Source organism: Cheilinus undulatus, linkage group 15 (genome assembly GCF_018320785.1).
Source record: "Cheilinus undulatus linkage group 15, ASM1832078v1, whole genome shotgun sequence".
Classification (NCBI taxonomy): Eukaryota; Metazoa; Chordata; class Actinopteri; order Labriformes; family Labridae; genus Cheilinus; species Cheilinus undulatus.
Genome location: NC_054879.1, coordinates 17,335,270 through 17,356,384, shown reverse-complemented (window position 1 = coordinate 17,356,384; position 21,115 = coordinate 17,335,270). Strand labels below are relative to the sequence as shown.

General features: G+C 38.3%; 2 protein-coding genes across 3 annotated transcripts in view; one reads left to right on the top strand and one right to left on the bottom strand.

Annotated features, from left to right (window-relative positions):
- The window catches only part of slc37a1 (solute carrier family 37 member 1), a 31,854-nt gene extending 16,983 nt beyond the window's left edge, over positions 1–14,871 (bottom strand). For both annotated transcript variants that reach the window (XM_041807473.1, XM_041807474.1), the window contains exons 1-3: positions 14,740–14,871; positions 11,011–11,219; positions 1,545–1,626 (exon numbers count right to left, since the gene is read on the bottom strand). In XM_041807473.1, coding sequence (XP_041663407.1) covers positions 1,545–1,626; positions 11,011–11,066 — 138 coding nt within the window. In that variant the 5' untranslated portion in view covers positions 11,067–11,219; positions 14,740–14,871. The remainder of the gene's footprint in view (positions 1–1,544; positions 1,627–11,010; positions 11,220–14,739) is intronic.
- Positions 14,872–16,096: 1,225 nt separating this feature from the next.
- Positions 16,097–21,115, top strand: part of LOC121523017 (ribosomal RNA processing protein 1 homolog B-like) — a 28,149-nt gene continuing 23,130 nt past the window's right edge. The window contains exons 1-6 of the mRNA XM_041807745.1: positions 16,097–16,283; positions 16,734–16,816; positions 18,474–18,531; positions 18,642–18,727; positions 19,739–19,800; positions 20,354–20,483. Coding sequence (XP_041663679.1) covers positions 16,157–16,283; positions 16,734–16,816; positions 18,474–18,531; positions 18,642–18,727; positions 19,739–19,800; positions 20,354–20,483 — 546 coding nt within the window. The 5' untranslated portion in view covers positions 16,097–16,156. The remainder of the gene's footprint in view (positions 16,284–16,733; positions 16,817–18,473; positions 18,532–18,641; positions 18,728–19,738; positions 19,801–20,353; positions 20,484–21,115) is intronic.

Sequence of the window (21,115 nt, the reverse complement as noted above, 5' to 3'; positions counted from 1 at the left end):
ATATACTGAAGAAAATGGGTGTGCTGTTGCTTTTAACAGCTATTCAAATGAAGATTTAGTTTTAAATATCTTTGAGACTAATTTGTCACATTTTATTATTCATCTATGATCCAGATGCACAATATTTCATGCAATTACGAGAAATTGCATGAAATTCAAGTCAAGTCAAGTCAAGTGAAGACCCTGATTATAAGATGGCTCTGCTTTTTCAGCTGTATATAAGAACTAAAACAACTTTTCTTAAATTCAGTGAGTATGGTAAGTCCTAAACAGTGATGGAAAGTATTTTATGTACTCATGATACTGAAAGTTGGTAGCTTTTTGTGTAGGTTTTTAAGTAGTTTATGGACCCCTTAATTTTACTTTTACTAAAGTATTTTTGGAGAAAGTATTTTACTTTTACTACATTTTAAAAACACTGGTTACTGAGAAAAAATCCACACTAAATGACAGAAAGAAGAGGTCCAAACTTTCTGTTAGTGATGTGAAAACAACCACTTGTCTGGCTTACATTACTTCATGACAGCCTGTAGCAAGAAAAGAGAAGGATTTGAAATCACAGCAAAAAATTTGCTGTTGGATTGCACTTCATGATAAAGGTGTTCCTTTAATTTAACAGCTTGAAGCCTGGATAGCTGCATTTCAACTTGTTTTTTTGCCCTGCACATGAAGGAAATGTATTCATTTTTTTAGTCTATGGGCTTAAGAGGAACTGCTCACTACTTAGTACTTAGAGTAAACTTCAAATCACTTTAACCTTCTCTGAGTAAATTTATCAATCATCAGATTGAGTTTAACTAAAGTAAATTTCAGTCAAAGCAACTTTACTTTAACTTGGGTATAGTATTCTAGTGCTCTCTTATAACTTTGCACAGGTCAGATTGGGGGCAGGAAGTAAAGAAGATTGATTCGGAATCAGTGTGGATGGAGGAAAGTTAGTTAGTTATGGTTAGTTATCAGAGCAACTGGGGCTTCCATAACACCTCACCTCAGCAGTGCCACAGACCTCCATGCCTGACTTCGTTTTTATTTTCAGGACTCAAAAGTAGCATTAACTGCCCCCCCAGCGCCACAAAACTCTGTTATTTCTACACCACTTCCCTATGCTGAAATCACTTCCTGCCCCCCCGCATGGACCTCTTCACTGTAACATGATGTCCTTTGCAAACAACACATGGATCCTATTAGTGACAGAGAGCAAATACAAACTGAATAAAGAAAATGCTTGAAGGTATTTACTCTTCAAGGATGCTAAACAGTCAGCAGCCCTTGAAACTTTAAATGTAGCATTTCAGGTTTTCCAGGATCTAAAATTCTACTTTTGGTTGTTATATGATATTAAGTGTAGATTTGATGAAGCAAAAGACCATGAATACAAAAGTCAAATCCACTGTATGCTTGACAAACGGCTCTGGTAATGACCTTCTCCCATAGATGCATCTAAACAAACTGTCTAATCATTATAACAAGGGTTGTATCACTGGCTACCACATGCTGCAGCTTTAAAAAGGGCAAGTAAACAAACATGTAAATAGTGACATTACCTTAACGATGCTGATAGGTTTCCTGGACAGGTGAAAACTGGTGTAGAGCAGGAAGGTGAGGATAAACGTCAGAGCTCTGTACCTGCAGATAGGAGACACAAGAGGGCAGTACTGAGCTGTGAGCCAACAGAAAACAAGCTGGGTGACATTTTCAACATACTTTTTCTTCTCCTTACATGTCAAACAAGACATGCGAAAGCTTCACATAACTCCAACCACACCTCAGAAGTAGGTAAAAGCCCAGCTGATTTCATTGTGTAACATTAATAGAAAGTAAATGTGCTTTAATGACTTAATGTGCCTGCTTGCCCTATTATGTAACAAGCAAATACATACAACACGTGTTCCAGCTATGGTAACCCTGATGCACTCTCCAGCTGATTCAACCTCCCACATGACTGCCATTAAAACAGACGTGAGAACAGAAGTAAATGAGCAGGCAAACAAAGATTTGACTTTTTAAGGTGTGGCTGTACTGAAGTGAAACATGCAAGGGGACTTCTGTCATGTAGACTGGTTCTATAACCAAACAAAGGCAGAAGAAGCTCATCTCATGGCAGTCATGCTGGTCTCATTATGCAGTACACACAGTGAGTGAGTAAAGTTGAAAGATGTGCTGCAGAAACCTTTAAAAGAGAAATGAAAGGGCCATCAAAGTCAAACACCACAGGTTTTATGACACCTTATACAGATTCAAACATGCAGGACATCCTGTAGCTCTAGTGTGTACTTTACTGACCACACGCTCTGATTACTTTATCATGGAGTCATATTTGCACACTTATCACTGTGCTGTGGTTCTTAGATTTAACCCTAAAGCTAGGTTTGCATGAGCAGTATTTCTTCTGACTGGGTATTTCACTGTGTGCAGACATGCATCAAGTATTTCATCAGAGAAAAAGCATTTTGACATGTGCAGAGTTGTACCACTGGCCTTGGTATGTATATTTCAGATTAGGGTATTTTCTGGCTTTGCAAACCTGAAAAGAGATGCTTCTAATGTTTTAATCACTCACTATGATTACTTATGGCTTTTTTATTCTGCAGTTGTAGACAGTAGAAGAAAAAGCTGCTCCTTATTGTGAGTTTAATGAAAAATGTAATCGAAGTTGTAATAAATCCATCGCTGTTCAGTATTTCTCATCAGCAAAGTGGACAGTGCTTGCAGCCAGTGTTAGCTGTAACATGCAGACAATTGCATGTTTCTGTTAATGGGCGTGTTTTGAAGATTTTCTGTGGAGTAAGATTGAATTTAATCAGAACTGATGTCCCGCTGTATGTTTATTCCTTTCTTTGTCATTATTTTCAGTCTAGTTTTTGGTCAGCATGCTAGAGTTGCCAAAAAGACAATTGCATACATGTTGCAGATGAACATCACAGGCACTACTCGACTCCTTCACTTCTCCGCTTGCCGTGTGATAGAGATTTCCTATGTCTGCAAGTTTGGCTGTCTGTCTGTTCTTCTTTATTTCAAAATGAACCAACATCAAGAGACAAATCAATCCTTTTTCTGCTGCTCTCCTAAATTAAATTGAAAGATTAGCAATATAAATTCCTCCTGCAGTCAATAAGCACAGGGGCAATGACATTCTTCAGGAGGACCATCAGACATAATCAGTCAGTAAATTTACTCTGACCACAAGTAAAAAAAGGGCCACATCGCATCAGAACTTCTGATTGCTGTTTAAAAAGACTAGTTTTGGGGTCTTCTTTTCTCATCCTTTCTTTTAATCTGTTCACTAGTTTAATTTGGATTTGCCAGACTCCATCTCGGTCATCAGGCAATTTCATCTCGAAAAGCTCCAATACAACCAAATAATTTTCAAACCAATCAGCCCCGGGATGGGCGGGATTTAGTTGCACTTGAAGCTGTTTGCAATGTTTGTCTGTGGTGCAGTGATTAGCTCGGATACAGCTCTAGTATAGCATCAATTTTACGAGAACTTGACTGTGTTTCTGCATGAAACAAACAATAAAAATAACACTAAGAGCTTTTAATGATGTGAAAGATGTTTTCACTTTTTTGCCGACCTGCTTTGGCATGAGTTTGTGAGAGTTACTGTGGGAAAGGGTTAGTTGTGTGAGTGGGTATGTACAATGGCTTCTCATGTAGTGATTAGCTCTGACTTAGCCACAGTGGCAGTTTTGACAGAACTGGATAACATTTCTTTATTAAAACAAGCGCAGAGAGTAACACTGAAAGCTATTCATGATGCAAAAAATGTTTTCACTCTTCTCCCAGTCTGCTTCGGTATGGGTTTGCGATCTTTACAGGTGGGGTTTGCAGGTCTATACCATGGCTGCTGCTGTGGTAGCTATTATCATGGATGTAGTTGCAGGAAAGGGGCAGTTTGATCGGAATTTGACCACATTTTCTTTTAAACAAGTACTAAGAGTCACATCGAAAGCTTGTCTCAACAGAGAAGATATTTTTGCACATCTCCCAACTGGCCTTAGCATTAATTTATTCAAAGAGAAGCAATTAACAATCTACAGCAGCTCAAGAAAAACAAATGCGCACATCATTTCATCTTGTCACTCTGATTGGCCCATCATGAATGTGACAGACAGAACGTTCCTCCAATCACCTTCCAAGATTTTTTGAATAGCCCTGCCCTTCCCAAAAGCTTTCTATTGGAGCTTTCCCAGATGAATGTGAAATATATCCTGCAGTAGATATATGAAACAGTCTATTTGGTGTGTCAGATTAACTGTACTTGTATGAGCTGCAAAGGTTTAGCACAGCAAATTGGACTCCAAGCCTTCTCTTTACCTTCTTTAAACAAAAAAAAACCTTAACTTGATAGACCAGACAGAGCTGCCAGCTCATGAAAGCTGAAGATGGTGCCTGCGGAGGTGGCCGAGAGAGAATATTGGGTTGAGGTCCAGCCCCTGAACCCAGCCACAAACCATGTGAGCATAGCTGCCAGACAAACTTTGATCTGTTTTGTGGTCAAACATGATCATAAGTATAGATATGTAGGTAATTTTTTAAATATCCACCCTGGATTTCACAAGGTGCATCTCTAGATCAAATGATGATTCAGATTATTCATGTCCATGTAAATTTAGCTTGTGAGTTCAGATTTTATATGTGCCAGCATGTAAAAAGATGGATCAGTATTTCAAATAATTAAACCTGTTATTTTGTGTGAGTGTTTGGGTGTGTTGTTGGCTGTGTATTCAGCACTAATGAGGAACAGCAGAGTAATCACCATCTGGCTTGAGAGCAAACAACCCAAACCAGAACTCTGTCATGTTGTTCAGAAATTCAGGAGGTTTTTCAGGTTCAGCAGCGAGCAATGGAAATGGATGAGGGTAACAGCACAATTTCTTATGCAACAGCTGGACGTCATGCTGTGAGCATGTTCCAGTGTGTGTTCATGTGTGGGTCTGCTGAGTGTTTGCCAAAAAGCAAAGACCAGACATCTGTAGTAAGACGTTGATCTAATGAGGCTCAGACCACAAGCCTTTTAAATGCTGAGCAGCTTTGAATTCAGGTTGCATCACTGTGATCTCACGTGATTTCAAATAACAAAGACAAATTTAGTGCAATAATCTGCCTGAAAGCAGCTTTGGAGAGAGAAAAAATAAAGCAAAAAGTTACACAAGTGTGGATCAGAAAATGGGTCAGGGGGACAAGGTCATAATCAGTTGGGATTTTAAAGTCCTGTAGCCTTAACCCTGCCTAATACAGATCAAATACAGCATAGGGCTGCACAATAAGCCACAATTTTATATTGTATTGCAATATGAGCATTCCCAATAAACTCATCCTAACAGTCCCTATTTATGGCAACACATTGATACAATAATTTCATATGCACAAGCAGTGCTTTTTTGCTCAGTATGTGTTAATTTAATCAGTTGAAATGATGTTTTAGTATTACAGACATGCTCTTAGACACATCTAACTGTGTTGATGAAGCTCATTCAAGCACTCTGCTATCATTGGATTAACTGATGCCAAAGCGGGGTCAAAAAATAGCTCTTCCGCCTGGCAATTTTATGCCTCCAAGAGGTATACAATTGCCATTTTGCCACTGTGCTCATAGCCCTCTCAGTTGAAAACAGCTCCACTTATTGCTACACAGTTTAGTAATAATGTGTGATTGCAATTATACTGGACAATACTGCGATTACAATGTAATACATAAATGGCATCATGAGTCTACTCGCTTGGTTATCAAGGCAAATGAAGATTCCTCAAAATTCCTCAAATTATTTTTGAGATATCGTGCTCACGAGCGGAACATGTGGCTTAATGGCCTTGACCTATAACCTACAACTTCTAAAATCTCATTAGTTCTTCCTTAAGTCAGAGTGGATATATGTGCATTGTCTGGAGAAAATCCCTTCTTGAAATTCTGTGTTCACATGAATGGCCCAGATGGACTGACAACCTGAAAACATAATCCAGCCGACAGGCATAAAAACATTCTGGTTTTATTTTAGATTTAGGAGGAACGTGCTTCCTACTGGTACCATTAAAGTTATACAGATTGTTTTAGCATTTTCTGTTGCTGAACCTGTTTTGAACATTGCATCCCACATTTTTGTGCAGGACAAGGTGTCAAGTCCACAGTCATTAAGGAGCAATTAAAATGTTCCATGCCCATATTTAAGCCTACATAAACTTACTGCATTCATTTAGAATAACGTCACATCAAAATATATTGCAGAATAGAAATATACCACAGAACCTTTTTATCCTGTATAACTCAACTCTACACCAGACTTTATCTAAACCCTGCTATGTTGAAAAGTAGATTACAAAACAAATGACCAACTGGATCAGTTGCTAAATTATCTCAACATTTGATTGTTTAAACATGCAAATACTAAATTCCAATGTAAGTATAGCAGTTTGCCTAGAGGTCACAGAGACAGTGGTGTTGCTTTGTCTGCCACTCTCTGAAGGCAATAAAACCACATTAGTGCGAAGCACTGTGATGCAAGACTGCTCCCCTAACTGACAGGGAGACACACAAAAATATACACTTTGAGTACATGCATTAACATACACTGTGTAGTTAAAAATTGACATACATCAGAAGTGGACAGACTGTTAACTGTTAATCTGTTCATAGACATTCACTTTGATGGCAGTTAATTCTGGTGATGATTAAAAAACTTAAATGAACATTTATGGGTATAATAAATAAATATACAGAATTATTTAAAAAAACAAACAAACAAACAAAAAAAAAACATAAGCTTATTACAATGTCAGATTGGAGTTTTGGAGAGGCCATGACCACTAAGAAAACTCCAATTGACATATGTCCACACTGAAAACCCATAAATAATAGAAACTTCCGTTCATAAATCACCACTGTCTTCTCTCCAGTAGTGCGCCAAGTGCATAGCTTCATGTGGGTAAAGTAGCATTTCACAATAAAAGCCCCTGGGGCAGAGACAGGCTTTCTTGCCCGTAATTCAATCAGCTCTCTGAAGTAAGGGAGGCTGTTGCCCTTGTTCAGGTGGTCTGCGATTCCATGTTACCATGTAAAAGGAGGATTTTGGATTCTTCTTCTTTCTCAGCTAAATTTACAGGCTCTAAGTAAACCTGGTACACCTTTAATGTCGTACCAGCTCCCAAATGGCAGTCAGTTGCAAACTGAAATATTTGCATGAAGTTTTAACATCTTTCACAGGCTCTCGTTCGCTCCATTTCATGGTAAATATTATAATAATAACTTGATTTTACACATTATACATACAGAAGTGAATTTGAGTGCCAAAAAGACATAACTGGAACTCAAATGTACCAGAAGTTAAAGGCTGTGATATGTTTTTAATTAAAAGCCACCTTAAATTAAAAGAGATGTTAATGATTAACAAATAAACGGATCAACTGACGTCTTCCAAGCTCTGACGTACATATGATATTTGTCGTTTTAACAATGGCTCCGACCCCTTAGTGGGAATGTAGTGATAAACTCACCTGATGCAATCCGCATCACAACAGGGAAGTATGATTTAATTTCATCACATATTTTTTCAAAATTGTCCTAATAAAAACAACCATTTTCTCTATTTTTTTTGCCCTTTTAAATACAAGCAATACTTCTTCAGGTTGCATTGCTTGAATAAGGATATATTCAGATTTTCATTTGGGAGGTGCTGGTCTGCTGCTGAAGCTTTTTTTATGGCTGCAGCACAAAGGTTCTGTGGCATAGTTTTTGAGACAATTTAGTCGATCTTGAATGTTGTTCTTTACAAAAAGTAAGACTGAAAATAGCTAACATAATACTCTATGGAACTTCAGTTAAAAATAGAAGGATCTTAAAACAAATGCAAACTAAATAAATTAATGTCTGGAACAAATAGAGATGTTTAAAGGCAGACAGTTGCAGCCTTTGCTTCGCACTTTGAAGCCCAGAAAATCTTCTAAAAGATGTTTTTCATGTTTAGTCGCCTACTGTAGGTTTCCTTTATGTTTTTTTAGAAGTTGTTATCATGACTTGCTTTAGAGGTAAACTACTGCATGCACTAATCTCTTAACCCATTAAGGCAAGCAGGGTTTAAAATTTGCTTCTCAGTGTATGTTAATAATACGTCTTGGTGTCTTGAGCTTCCCAAATTGGCACAGTGTTGCAATGTACTGTAATTCACTCGCATAATGCAATACTTTCTGGCTCTTGTCTTGTCTGAACTTGCTCACCTTCAGTCTACACCTCTAAACCCCCACATCTGCACTTGTTTTACCATGGCCATGCTTCAATCAATTTTTACTTGTAATTTGAGGCATTGGATAAACTTTTTACTCTGGTACACCAACAGCTGGACTAGTCAAGTTTCAATGATGTGCTCAGGATCATTTCTGACTTAAATAGTGGAAGACTAAAGCAGAAAAAAGTACTATAACCACTGATATTTAAAAAAAAAACTGGAGGGAAAAAAACTGCTACCTCATCTGCAGAGAGAGCTTCAGGAGGAAAAATAAGATGTTTAATCCTCCAAAGAAACAGCAGACAGCTGAAGAACAAGAAGCTTTGAATTAACAATGAGGAGTATCATGCTTGTAAAAGCTGCAGGATGTGAAATAAGATCTGAAAGTCAGCCCGGGCAGAACTTTTATCGGTGCACGGATGGTTTCCCAAGCCTGCAGACTAATCCATAGAAGCATCCTGCACATAGAGGCTCCATTCAGCCCTCTGCTGTGGGCTATAAGTTCAGCTCACAGCGCCAGGTTTTTATTTCTATACTGGATACTGTATGTGCTCTTGGGAGCTGACTCATTGGAATGCTTTATCATGCTCTGGACTCCAGAGGAACAGGTCTCATTATAGGTGGAATTTACCTTCTGGCTATGGGGAGTTACTCCACCTAGGCGGGTTTTTGATAGGATGTAATCTTGCATTTAGACTTCAGCTGTGTTTAGAGTACAAAACAACACACAAGAGATCTAAAGAAGAAACACAAGTCCGGCCAGTCGTGCAGATTTCTTTTTCTACAGTAGACTGGGGCATAACAGGGAAACTCCGTGCAAGAAAAATGAAATCCCTATAGAAATGGAGAGTTTAATATGACGTCTGTAAATCCTCTTCATATGAATATACTGGACTTATTAAAAGGTCAGCCAACTGCCTCAGTTATTAATACTCCAGTGCATTTTGTTATGTATTAACCTGCTGAATTGAACTCTAGTAGTCCACCCTTTAGACATTTCCATGACAGTGCCATAACAGTGTTTCCACTACCATTATATTAGGGGGGCGCCCCGACCCCCTAATCGGCCCCCCTGACTCGAGTTACTTTTATTGAATTGTATTTTCTATAAAGTGCCAGATCACAACAGAGGTCATTTAAAGATACCTACCCTACAGAGCAGGTCTATACCTTGTCCCTTTATTAAATAAACTAAATAGCCTTATGTTATTTATCTTGTTTACAGGAATGTATGTAATTTCTGAGTCCTGGTTTTCTGCTTGTTCCTTCTGACTTCATGAGCAGAGCTGAAAAACCCACATGCTCACTGATGCACCGGAGTGAAATGTTAAAATGCTGCTGCTAAAAACCTTTGCTGAGTCTCCGTGAGGAGAAAACAGCGCAGTATAGCTTATAGTATCGCTATTTGTTACTTCATAACTGATTCAATCACTGCTTCGTCATGTCTCTCATCTCACTGTTATTCATCAATCAGCTGTTGGACGTAACATCGGTCACAAACTTCACCTATGCAGTGTGATGGGCTGTTGTATACTACAGCCAGTGCCACTGAATAGAAAAATCTAAAGTTTCTGTTTTATTTTCAGCCATTAATCCCTGCTCTGCTGAAGCAGAAGGGGATGCAATTCTCCCAATCTTTCAGCTTTAGCAGATTTTTGGTACATTCCATTTCTTCACAATTTAAGATCCCTAACTTGCGCCCAAAAATCTAATGAATTCATCCCTAAGGTTGTCTTGAGCAAAGTTTGAAAGAAATCCTTCAAAGCTTTCTTGAGATGTTGCTTTCACAATTATGGCCCGGACGGATGGAGAAATGGAAAAATGGTGCCTCTGGCCTCGACTATTGACTACATAGTGCTCTGCTCCTTTGCTGACTCCACTGACCTCACTCTCACCTGTTACTACCTCCAACCACTACCAAAAGTCAGTACAGAGGATGATCCCTTTCTCTCCCCAATACACCTCTGCAATGTTCACAGAGAAGGTGAAATATCACAGGGTCATGAATATCATGCTTTGAAACAGTTTTGTGATTGACCCCCCAAAAATGCTGATATTACACATTTTCCACATTTTTAAAATGGCAAAGAATATACAGACCATAATGACAATTTGCAGTTCATTAAAAATGCCACGTAGAATAAGTGTATAAAAGGAGAGTGCGTGTAAAAATCAACACCTTTGGCGGGGTGTATTAATCTGTTGTTAATAACTGTCCCAAACTTATTCTCTTCCTCCTATTTGAGTAAAATTTACTTTGGCTGCTGCGGGACTTTTATGAGGATATTCACTTTGTAAAAAGATACATCTTTGAGCTACAGGCCTTTAAACACAAGACACATTTGTTTCATGTGATACATTCATTTTTTTCAAACCTGCAGCCAGGTGTTGCTAGTGACAAGCTTATGACAGTCAAAATGCCTGTTCTTGCCTGCGGTAAAAGTTATAAGTTCAGCATAACAAAGGAGTAACAATTTTCTCCTCTTTATAAAACCTTATTTAACTTATTAAACTTTATTTACTTTACAGTAAACGCTACCTTTTCTTTAGGTGCTGGATTATGACCTAACGAGGGAGAAATAATGGAGATACCCATGCCAGCCTGCCTGCTCTGCTTGACTATCACTCAAATCAAAGATGAACAGAAGTGCACTAACAGAATCAAACAGACAGCAAGACAAAAATGAACACAATCCAAGATCAACAAGGATCTGAAGTTTCAAAGAAAGACTCCGGACAGAAAACGCCCAATCACACACAAACACAAGAAAACAGTCACTTTGAGACTTACCACTGGTCCCTGTTGAAAGACACCAACAGGCGGATCCCAGGAGGAATAGCTGCCATCTTTAGACTCTTTAGTACCGATGTTCACTGTGAAAGGATATGATGTGAGCTCACGCTGAGCAGGCTCATAGGGCACTGCCTCGGCTCATCTCCATCTCACAGGAAGCTGCCAGGGGTCGGCAGCTGGAGGAAACATGGCTGATGTAGAGCGCACTGGAGGAGGAAGGGAAAAAACAGTGGTGTGACAAGAAGAAGAAGGGAAAGACAGAGGTGTTGGAAGAAAAAGAAATGACAAGTAAAGAGAAATGACAAAGAAAAAGAGAGAGACATAAAGGAGTCCATCAATGAGAATAAAAAGGTCAAAATTAGCATCAAGTGGCAATTTTCACAGCTGGTTTCTTAAAGGTCAGACAAGATGAACAAAATGTTTCAGACTGAAACAACCCTAACACAGGGCATCATCAATCATGGCACAGTCTTTAAATGGCTTTGAATTGATATATTAAATGGGCAAAAAGCCAAGAAATTATCATAGGAAGCTATGATGGTAATTAGATGCCATTAAATGAAATATGCATAATGATCTAAATGACTAAAATTATTTGATGGGTAGTTTACTCGATATCATGACAACAAAATTAAGTCTTTGGCTACCCAACACTTGGTAATTTCTTGTTTTAAATAGGGATGTTATTTGAATGTGGTTCAGAACTGTCAATCAAGTCCTAAAAAAACCTTTAAAAGTTTACAAAATGAAGATTGACAAAGAAAAACTTGCAAGTCACAATAGACTGTTGGTCTAGCCTTAAACTTTGCAAACTTATTTGGGCATATGACCAATATTTTCAGATGATATATGGCTTGTAAATATCTGTTGATATCATGCTGATAATTATTACATGCCCCCTACGTTTCATAATGCATTTCTGCAACAGTGCTGTGATGAATCTCCTCCATCATCACGATTTAAGACATTTAACTAGATTTCTCAATGGTGCAATACTGGGGATCCCGTTGGTTTATTATGTTTTGTGACAGCCAGGGGCAGGAGAGATTACGCAGCAGTCGTATGCCAGGGCATTTGAACGTGATATCTCAAGAACAATTGTGCAAGGTGCATACAGCGGAAAAAAAGAAACAAGTCTGTATTTGATCATCCACCCTGATGTAAACTCTGTTTACCAGTGAAGTGTGTGAACAACACTGCGAATAAATTACTTTCAATTCCCCTGTAATAAATGCTAAGGGTCTTTGCTTTTGTTTTTTTGACTTGGTTAAAATAAACATTTTCTAAAAGGACTGAATGAAACAAAGGCAGTCAATATTAACCAATAAAACAGGGCGGTATTTACAGTCGATATTGTATATAATAAGGAAAGAAATGTTCTTATCTGCCAATACTAATAATAAACTTTTTAAGATATCTGCTGATACTGATATCCCACTGACAAATATTGTGCATCCCTAATTTTAAAGACCGAAAACTTGCAGGCAAACTTATGTCACAGTCTCAAAGTTAAAAAAACAACTTAAGGTTAAGCAAAGCACAGGTTTTTGCCAATATCATACTTTGTGTAATGGTAGATTAAAAGATCTAAAACATCTACATTTATGCACAATAAATTGGACTTTTATTGTCAGAGTGGCATAAGCTTTCACGTTTAAAACATTGGCTTTTTTACAATATTAGCTTCGACTCCATGGCATGTAACTGATTCCAAAATTATCTGTGATAGATTACAGTGTGTGAAGGAGGGTGTATTTGGTCTACATTTTTACAATGAAAAATGGTGTTCCACAAGGATCAGATCTGGGTCCTATCTTGTTTACAATCTATATTGATCATACTGTCTCTTTTATGAATGACTTCAATATCCATCTCTGTGCAGATGATATGATTTTGTATTGTTTTGCTGATTCTGTACAACTTGCTGATGAGTTATTAAAAGAATAGATTTAATTATCTTTCAAAATGCATGCTTAAGCCTTAAATTTGTTCTCAATTGTAGCAAAACAAAATTCATGCTTTCACCCCAGGCTAAAGATGTTCCCCTTGACTGTCAAAAATTATTAACAAAGGATGCATCAAATATTGAAACAGTAACAGTGTATAAACATCTTGGGATTTGGCTTGATGAAACATTTACATTTATAGGCCATATTGATTACCTAGCCAGAAAGCTTTGTAAGAAACTCATTTTTTGGTACAGAAACAGATCTAGTTTCCCTTTTACTGTAGAAGAAGTGTTAAAGAGGTAGTCTTTATGTCAGTGCAAGACTACGGTATTACTGTGATTCTCAAATGGTGTGCTGAGCCACACTAGTGTGCCTTGATTAAAGTCTAGGTGGGCCATGGGATTTAGCACTACCTTATGCTATCATAACAACTGTATGATAACCAACGATACTGTAACATGTCTTTAAGCAGGGCTGGTAATATGATGTGCCTTGAGATATTTGCTTCACTGTAGCTGTGCCTTGAGTAAACAAAGTTAGTTGGTGTTCACTGGCACAGAGGTATGAGAAACACCTCTGCTGCACCTTACCAAACTCACTCTACTGTCTAATGCTTCAAGTCCTATAGGTTTACTCTGAATTTGGGAAATCTGCATTTAGCTTTTATGTGGAATCGTTAAGAACGCACTCTTATGATTGGCACTCATTTCTCATAGGCAATTTGAGTCAATTATTTCAGACTATTTCACTTCCTTGTGTGATGTTTCTCTGAGTAGACTCTGTTTTGTTTGTACTGATAATTATAATTGCACTTTTTAAATTCTGTAACTCTTCATCATTGTAAACGAGGGAAGCCACATTGATCCTCAAGGTTTAAATATAGGTTGATGATGAATTTCCATCTATGATAAAAAACACAAATGCCTTCTTACTTTGTAGTACTTCCTGCATGCTCTTGCATTTTCCACTACCCTCCTAACCCACTAAAACACACCTCACCTTGCCCCAGGTGTGCTAAGAACACCTGCAGACAATCTGCAGCTCTATACATGCTCATGCCTGAGGCAGCAGCTCAGCTTTTTAAGACCACATACTGTGAAGAGGAAACATGATGGGCCAGGAGCTGCATGAATACTCCTCTGTCTGCTTTACATGGAACCAGGGAGGGTGGCAATATTACGGCCAGGAAATATATATGCATCAGTCCTTCGACTACTGTAGTTATTACCAGTAGCTGTTACATGTTCCAGTAGCAAATCTCATGTGTCACATTTAGCTTCCTGGTTTTATCTTTCATCTTATGGTAGCCTGAAACCAAAGTTCTGTACTCTGTGAAGGGTAGCTGTAATCTCACTAAACCAGGGTCTCTTGTTGTATCTTTATTGGGGTTTCTGGATTCCAGCTAATCTCCAAACTGAATCTATTAAAACAAACAGATCTAATAGTGAATAAAACACTCACACGCATCTTTTCCTCCAGCTCGCTGTGTTTGCTGAGGCTGAGAACAGCAACTAAACTTCACACGTTGGCGCTATCAGGCGATACTGTACGGTGACATTAACTCTTCTTCCCTCGTGTGTTATCTTCTGTCAAATGATGGACGTTATTAACGAGATTAACTGTGAAAGACTGGAACCAAATCGCTGGAGTCGACGTGGTAGTTAACGGTAGCTAGCTAGACCACACCGCGGCTGGATCAGACGTTTAACCGTCGGTCGTTCGGTCTCGTGCTCAGACTAAATTCATCACAAAGCCTCATCCCGGTTGATTTTCTTACCTCAAAGCGAAAACAAAGACGGGTTGTCGGTCGTTTTCTGCCGTCAGTGTAAAGACATCCTCCACTTCCTTGTTTGGTGTGAAAGCTAGCGACTGTCACCTCAAAGCCACACACAGCTGGGCTGTCCGCGAGGCGCACGCTCTGGTCTGACGTCATCGCTGGCTCCTGCTGCTGTAGTTTGATGTTTGATCCCTGACCGCTGACTCTCAATCACTGTGGTGGGGAATCAAATTAATGGAGGCCCATCTATGCCAACATTAAATAAAATTTATGTAAGTCATAACTATGATTGTTTGCAAATCACTGACATAGTATATGTAGGCTAGATATGATTTCGACTGTCGTGACCAACCACGACGTCTATACAGCTCGTAATTCCTAAGGTACAAAAGAACCCCTTCTCATGGCAAAGTGTGCGTATTAAATTTATTTTAACAAAATAAAATTAATGAATAAACAACTGTGACCCCAATAATCTGAACTTTTAAAATTCTAAAGTAAATAACAAAATGTCTAACCCCAACTATTCATTTTAAAAGTACCATTTTTATTATGATCCTTTTAAAGATACAGTATGTAGAATTTTTGTACTGAAAAACCTATATTCATTTAAAGGGGCATTTTTATATATTTCTTTTTATTTAAAGTCTTCCAGTTTCATCTTTTTTCTATTTTTTGGTAATTTTTCCTCATTTCTTTTCATCTTCTTTTCTATCATGTTTCTTTTTTTCATCATTTTTCGTCATTCTTTCGTCTTTTTTCGTGAATTTTTATCGACATTTTAATTTTCAATTTCTCTCGTAATTTGTTGGTCAATTGTTCATAATTTTGTCGTCACATTTTCCTTGTTTGTTCTCATCATTTTTTTGTCATGTTTATGATTTTTTTTTTCCTGTATTTGTTAATTTTTTGTCATTATTTTTTGTTCTTTTGTGCGTCATTTTTCTTGTCATTTTCTTGTCTCTTTTTTGTCATTTTTTGTCAATATTTTTTCGTCTTTTTTCTCCTTTGTCGTGATCTTTTCTACATTTTTTTGTTATCTGTTTCGAAACATAGGGTTTTCAAATGAGAAATTGTCTTAAAAGAGGCCTACTGACTCATGATTATTAAATTATAAGGACAGCATCAACACGGTCTGATTTAATCTTTATCTGACTATGAGCCCCTATCTGACCTCTCTGTTGTCCTTGTTTCTATTTCTGTCATCCTATAATTGTTCTTGGACCCATAATTCATAACCAAATAAGTGCAGAGAAGCGTTGTTGACCATCAGTAGGAGTCTGCCATCCTGCGGCTCTGCGCTGAAGTACATCCAACGAAGCCTTGTTGACGTAATCAGTCTGCGTCGAAGGTGGAAACGTGGGGAGAAGTAGAGCAAACAGCAAAGTGGAGCTTCTCCACGTGAACTGATGTGGCCATGTCGTCGGCGCAGGAACCAGAGGTCCAGTTCGCACAGAGATTGGCCTCCAACGAGAAACCCATCCGGACCAAAGCGATAAAGAAACTGAGGAAGTACATAAATGTCAGATCACAGAAGGAAAAAGGTGAGCTAGCATATTAGCGTTTGTTAGCTAGGTCTCTTAGATCATGCAACAGCTAATGTGAGAACTATCTTTGACTTAGACAATACATAGTTAATACTAGTAAGGAAAGTATTATAGTTTATGGCCTTAAATTAAGTTTTAAAGAGGGTTTTTTTCTAGTCTGATGACTACTCTGGGTCTGATTTAAAGACATGGCACCCGATGCTCACATGTGGATGAGAGTCAACCTCATGTGAAGGACTTAATAACTAATAAGTGATCATTTTCGAAGAGGCTACTGCAACATTGTGTAACATCATTAGTGTGATACGAAGTATACAGGGTCATTGATTTAGTGATATGTCACAGGGAATAAAAGATCAATGGTCATTTTCAATGTAATATAGAAACAGCAATTAATATTAGTGTTTCTGTCTTTAACCTTGATGTTTTTTGTCGCCCTCTGTTCAGGTGGATTCACAGGTGATGAGCTGCTCAAACTATGGAAGGGTCTGTTTTACTGTTTGTGGATGCAGGACAAACCACTGCTACAGGTATAATCTGTTCATGTTTGTGAGCTTTTTATTAAATATTCAGAGCACAGGTGAAAATAAATGTGGGTATCTGCCTGATGCATTTACCTTCTGTTAGACATCTCAGTTGTGTTTGTGGTTGTCTGGCCCCTTTTTGAAAGGGGGACTAAACCTGATTTATTGTGAAGGGAACTCTTACCAACAGTGAATAACAGTTTTTCCACAGCATTTAATGTCATGTCACTCCACACCTCTGCTTCTGTACATTTCCCGGTTGGGCTATTGATTCACAACAGGAATGAGGAAACGCTTTATGATCACCTGATATGAAAGCAAATATTAGGCTCATTTCACCAGCATGGGCCTGGACGTTAGCATGGGATCGTGGAATTGTGTAAAAATATCCAATTCCTGCAAGTCTTGCTCTTAAAATCCTGCATAAAATGACAAATTAACAGTGATTATTACAGTGCCTCGTTATGCCACACAGAACATTTTTTTAAAACGATATTAAGCCGCAGCAGAATTAGTGACACTGGATAATTAGTGTGACATCTCGCCTTCTCTCCCTCTCCTGTCTTGCATAAACACACACATGCATTTGGTCATGCAAAAATGAATTGCAGAAAATCACTGATAACGCAGTGTTGCCCCCACAGCTTGCAGCAAGCTGACTATCCAGGCAGGGTTGCTGACTCTTTAAGTGTGTCAGAAATGTAAATATTTGTCAAAAATAATGATTGAAAGCCCTGTGATTGGTCTGCTGTGTAGCATTGGGTGCTACAGAGTAATTTCTACACACACATTATATTTGCTCTGGGCTCAAGCCGTGCCCTGCTCATATTTAACTGCTAGTTAAAATAACAGGGTTAGCCCCAAAGTTAGCATCTCTGTGTTTCCTGTCTTTAGTCAGGACAATTTCTGCGGCAGGAGTTTAGCACTGTTATCTGCAGCACTGAGGGTGAATGCTGAAAAGTTCATAATTTTTGGGACATGATGATGATGCATCAACCCCCCTCACTGTGGTGTTCTTTGTTTCCATATAGCATCACAGTCGCTAATTTGCATACAACTCTAAGGAAAATAGTATGAAAGTGACATGACTCACTCCTCATCAATCTCCGTGCTGAAAAACAGTACAATGTTCACATTCAGCATGGAAACGTGCATCCAACTAATCACTGACGGTTAAATCCGTCAGCAACAAATTTTGTCACTGAAATTTGTGAACAACGTCAAAGATTTGTTGCATCCCTTCTCTGAAAATATTAGAAGTATGTTTCCTCATCCATGTCTCTTTTTGTCAAGAGTTGCCTTCCTGGTTCATGGTGCGTGTAATCCTAGAAAGTAGCAGCAGCATTAACCATGAAGGACAGTTTTAAAAGCTTTTCCTCTCATTGTGTGAAATTTAAATGCTGGTTTACTGTTTAGTAAATAAACCTTATGGAGAGCAGTTTTTATCAAACAGTCCTCAGTTCAAAACAAGAACTTAGCAGCAGAGTTAGGCAGAGCCCCCATTGATGGCATTTACATACAAATGGACCAAGAAAGTAAAGCTCACTGGCTCTAGCTGACATGAGTTTGAGTGAGTGCTTGGTTTCTAATGTTTAAAAGTGATTTGTTCTCAAAGTCAGTCAAGCTTCTCTCCTCTCTGATGCAATATTTTATTATGTTTCAGGAGGAACTTTCGAACCAAATCTCCAGCCTGATCCACAGCTTCCAGCATGTTGATGGACGTGAGTGAACCCCTTGTGGTTTCATCATCTCTCGTAAATTCAGTGAGAACCATTTTAAATTGGGTCACGTCCCTGTTCTATTCATGATGAGTGGATTCTGTTTCCTGCAGAGTTGTCATACTTTGAGAGTTTCCTGCAAACCTTCAAACGAGAGTGGACTGGCATCGACCGGCTGAGGATGGACAAGTTCTTCCAAGTGAGTTTTCGGGGAATGCTCAGAGAGATTTAACTTTAACTGCAGCATTGAAACTAGACTCACATATTTTGTTTATACACAGATGTAGCTTCATGGCTTTTTATTTAAATGCAAGGACTACATTTGATAACTTTATAATGAAAACAGAGTTATTGGGGCTAAAATTATTTGACATGAATTTTACACTGCTGTCAGTTACCTGGCTTGTTACACTGCTGAGAGAAAAGAGTTGTCATCATATGTCTGACTTCTTTTATCAGTCTAGTTTGACTGTTTGGCTGTGGACACTATAAAGCTCAGGGATGCCAGAATTCTCAGTGTAATATTGAACCGTTTGGAAAAGCATCCACAAAGATCCATAGAAATGTTCATAAAGCAGTCAGACCCAGTGTTTAAAGCTTTATTCCCCTGCCTGGGGGTTGACTTCTCCACGTCAGTATTCCCTACAGAATAATGCTACCTGGGTGTTGGGGTGAGGGAACCAGATTTATTTTCGTTTTTGAGAATATAAACCTTTTGTGTGTTAATTTGGCTTTTATTCCTATTTACAAACCCACATACACACCCATATCGACATTGGTCTTATGATAGGGTTGTATTCAAATTTAATATCACAGTAATGTGACATCCTCAATAAACAGTGTTGCCAAATTAAGAATTAGTGATGTTTTGTCCTTGTGAGTCACATTTGTTTGCCAGCTAAGACTTTTTCTGGTAAAACTCAGATAAGAAACCAAACCTTGTCCCTTTGTCTTTAGTCAGACATGTTTTGGTTTTGCTTTGGACTTATTTGCCTGATCGAGTATTGACACCAGAAAGATGTCAGCCAGTTGGGATTCAGGCTTGTTTTTAATGTCTGAAATGCACCTTTCTACCCTGTTAGGACTGACTGGAAGAAATTGGATTTTTTGGGACGGTTCAGGTCACAGAAAAAGTGTTTTTTAGACTTTTGTGGTGCATTTTAAAAGAATTAAGTTACGTAAAAATAAAACATTTTTCTTCTTCCATCAGCTGGTCCGCTTCATGTTCAGACAAACTTTTGAACTTCTGAAGAGAAAAAACTGGGACAGCAGGTAATGTATTGAAATTAAATGGTCATGTTTCTACATATTTATTAGTTTTACTTTGTTTGAATTTTCATAGCCCTGCCCTGCATACAGCTGATATTTAAAGCTGATTTATTGGTTGTAAATACTAGCAGTATTTTGCTACTAATATCATGCTAATGATATTGTGCATCCCTAGTATACTTTCATCATCAGGCTAAAATGATTGGTCGATGAGTTGGTGTCATTTTTAAAGAAGTTTTTCTTTGCCCTAGTTTTTCTGAATTTTCTGAAAATGTGTTTTCTGAAGCCTCATTAAAATAAGCATCATTATAAATGAAATCAGACTTTTACAGATGGATTGATTTGCTTGGGAGATTTTTGTGATTTCCTTCCTGGCACTAACACAGAGTTATACAGATGTTTGTTTTGTTTAGTGTTTGCAGATGAATATAAAGAAGCTCAAAAAGATGTTCTTCGCATAAAAAAACTGTTTCTATCGGTCTAATTTACTTGTTGACATTCTGATTATGATGTCAGAGTGATTAATGTTGTGTACCCCTTCTGTCTCTCTTCTCAGCGTGGTGTCCAGGTTTCTGGAGCTGCTGACTGCCCAGCTCCTGCAGAGTGGCAGTGAGGCGCCCAGCGGGCTGCAGTTCCACATCCTGGACCTTTACATGACTGAGCTGGCCACTGTGAGCTCAGCAGAGGTACAGCAGTATGTTTTCATGTTTTTGGTATTTAAATGTTCATGCAAACTCTGGCACACTGTCTGATGTGTGTAAAATACACCAATTGTAAGGTTCGTTAAGGGTGTGGCACATTTAAGTTACTGATTAGCCTTCAGTGCTGAAAACTGAAACCGAAACATTCAACTATGCAAAAATTGCAAAAAACTTTAATATGAATGCAACTTGTTGTCAGAAGCCTGATAGTTAAGTATTTATCAGAAACCTGTCAGTGGGAAACATGAGGCAATCATAAATCTGAAACCTTAATTGTTTAAAACACTGTCAAGAGAGCAGGTGTTATGGTTCAACACATGACCATGTTAACTGGCAACTTCAAGATTAATGTGTTGATTGTTGTCATAGCTTCAAGAGATGTTAAAAAACATGTATATTTATTCTGTCCAAAATATCATGAGCAGATATGTATTGATGAAAAAGTAAACAAAATGGCAAATGGCAGTGGCAAAAGTATTTAACATCCGTTGTTACCACAGCTAACAGCATAAAGTCATCAGTTTACATGGTCACCCTTTAAACCTTAACACCCGTCCAATGCAGGGCTCAGGTGTAGAATACCTGTGCTTGTCAGCAGCAGTGTTTAATTTTGACAC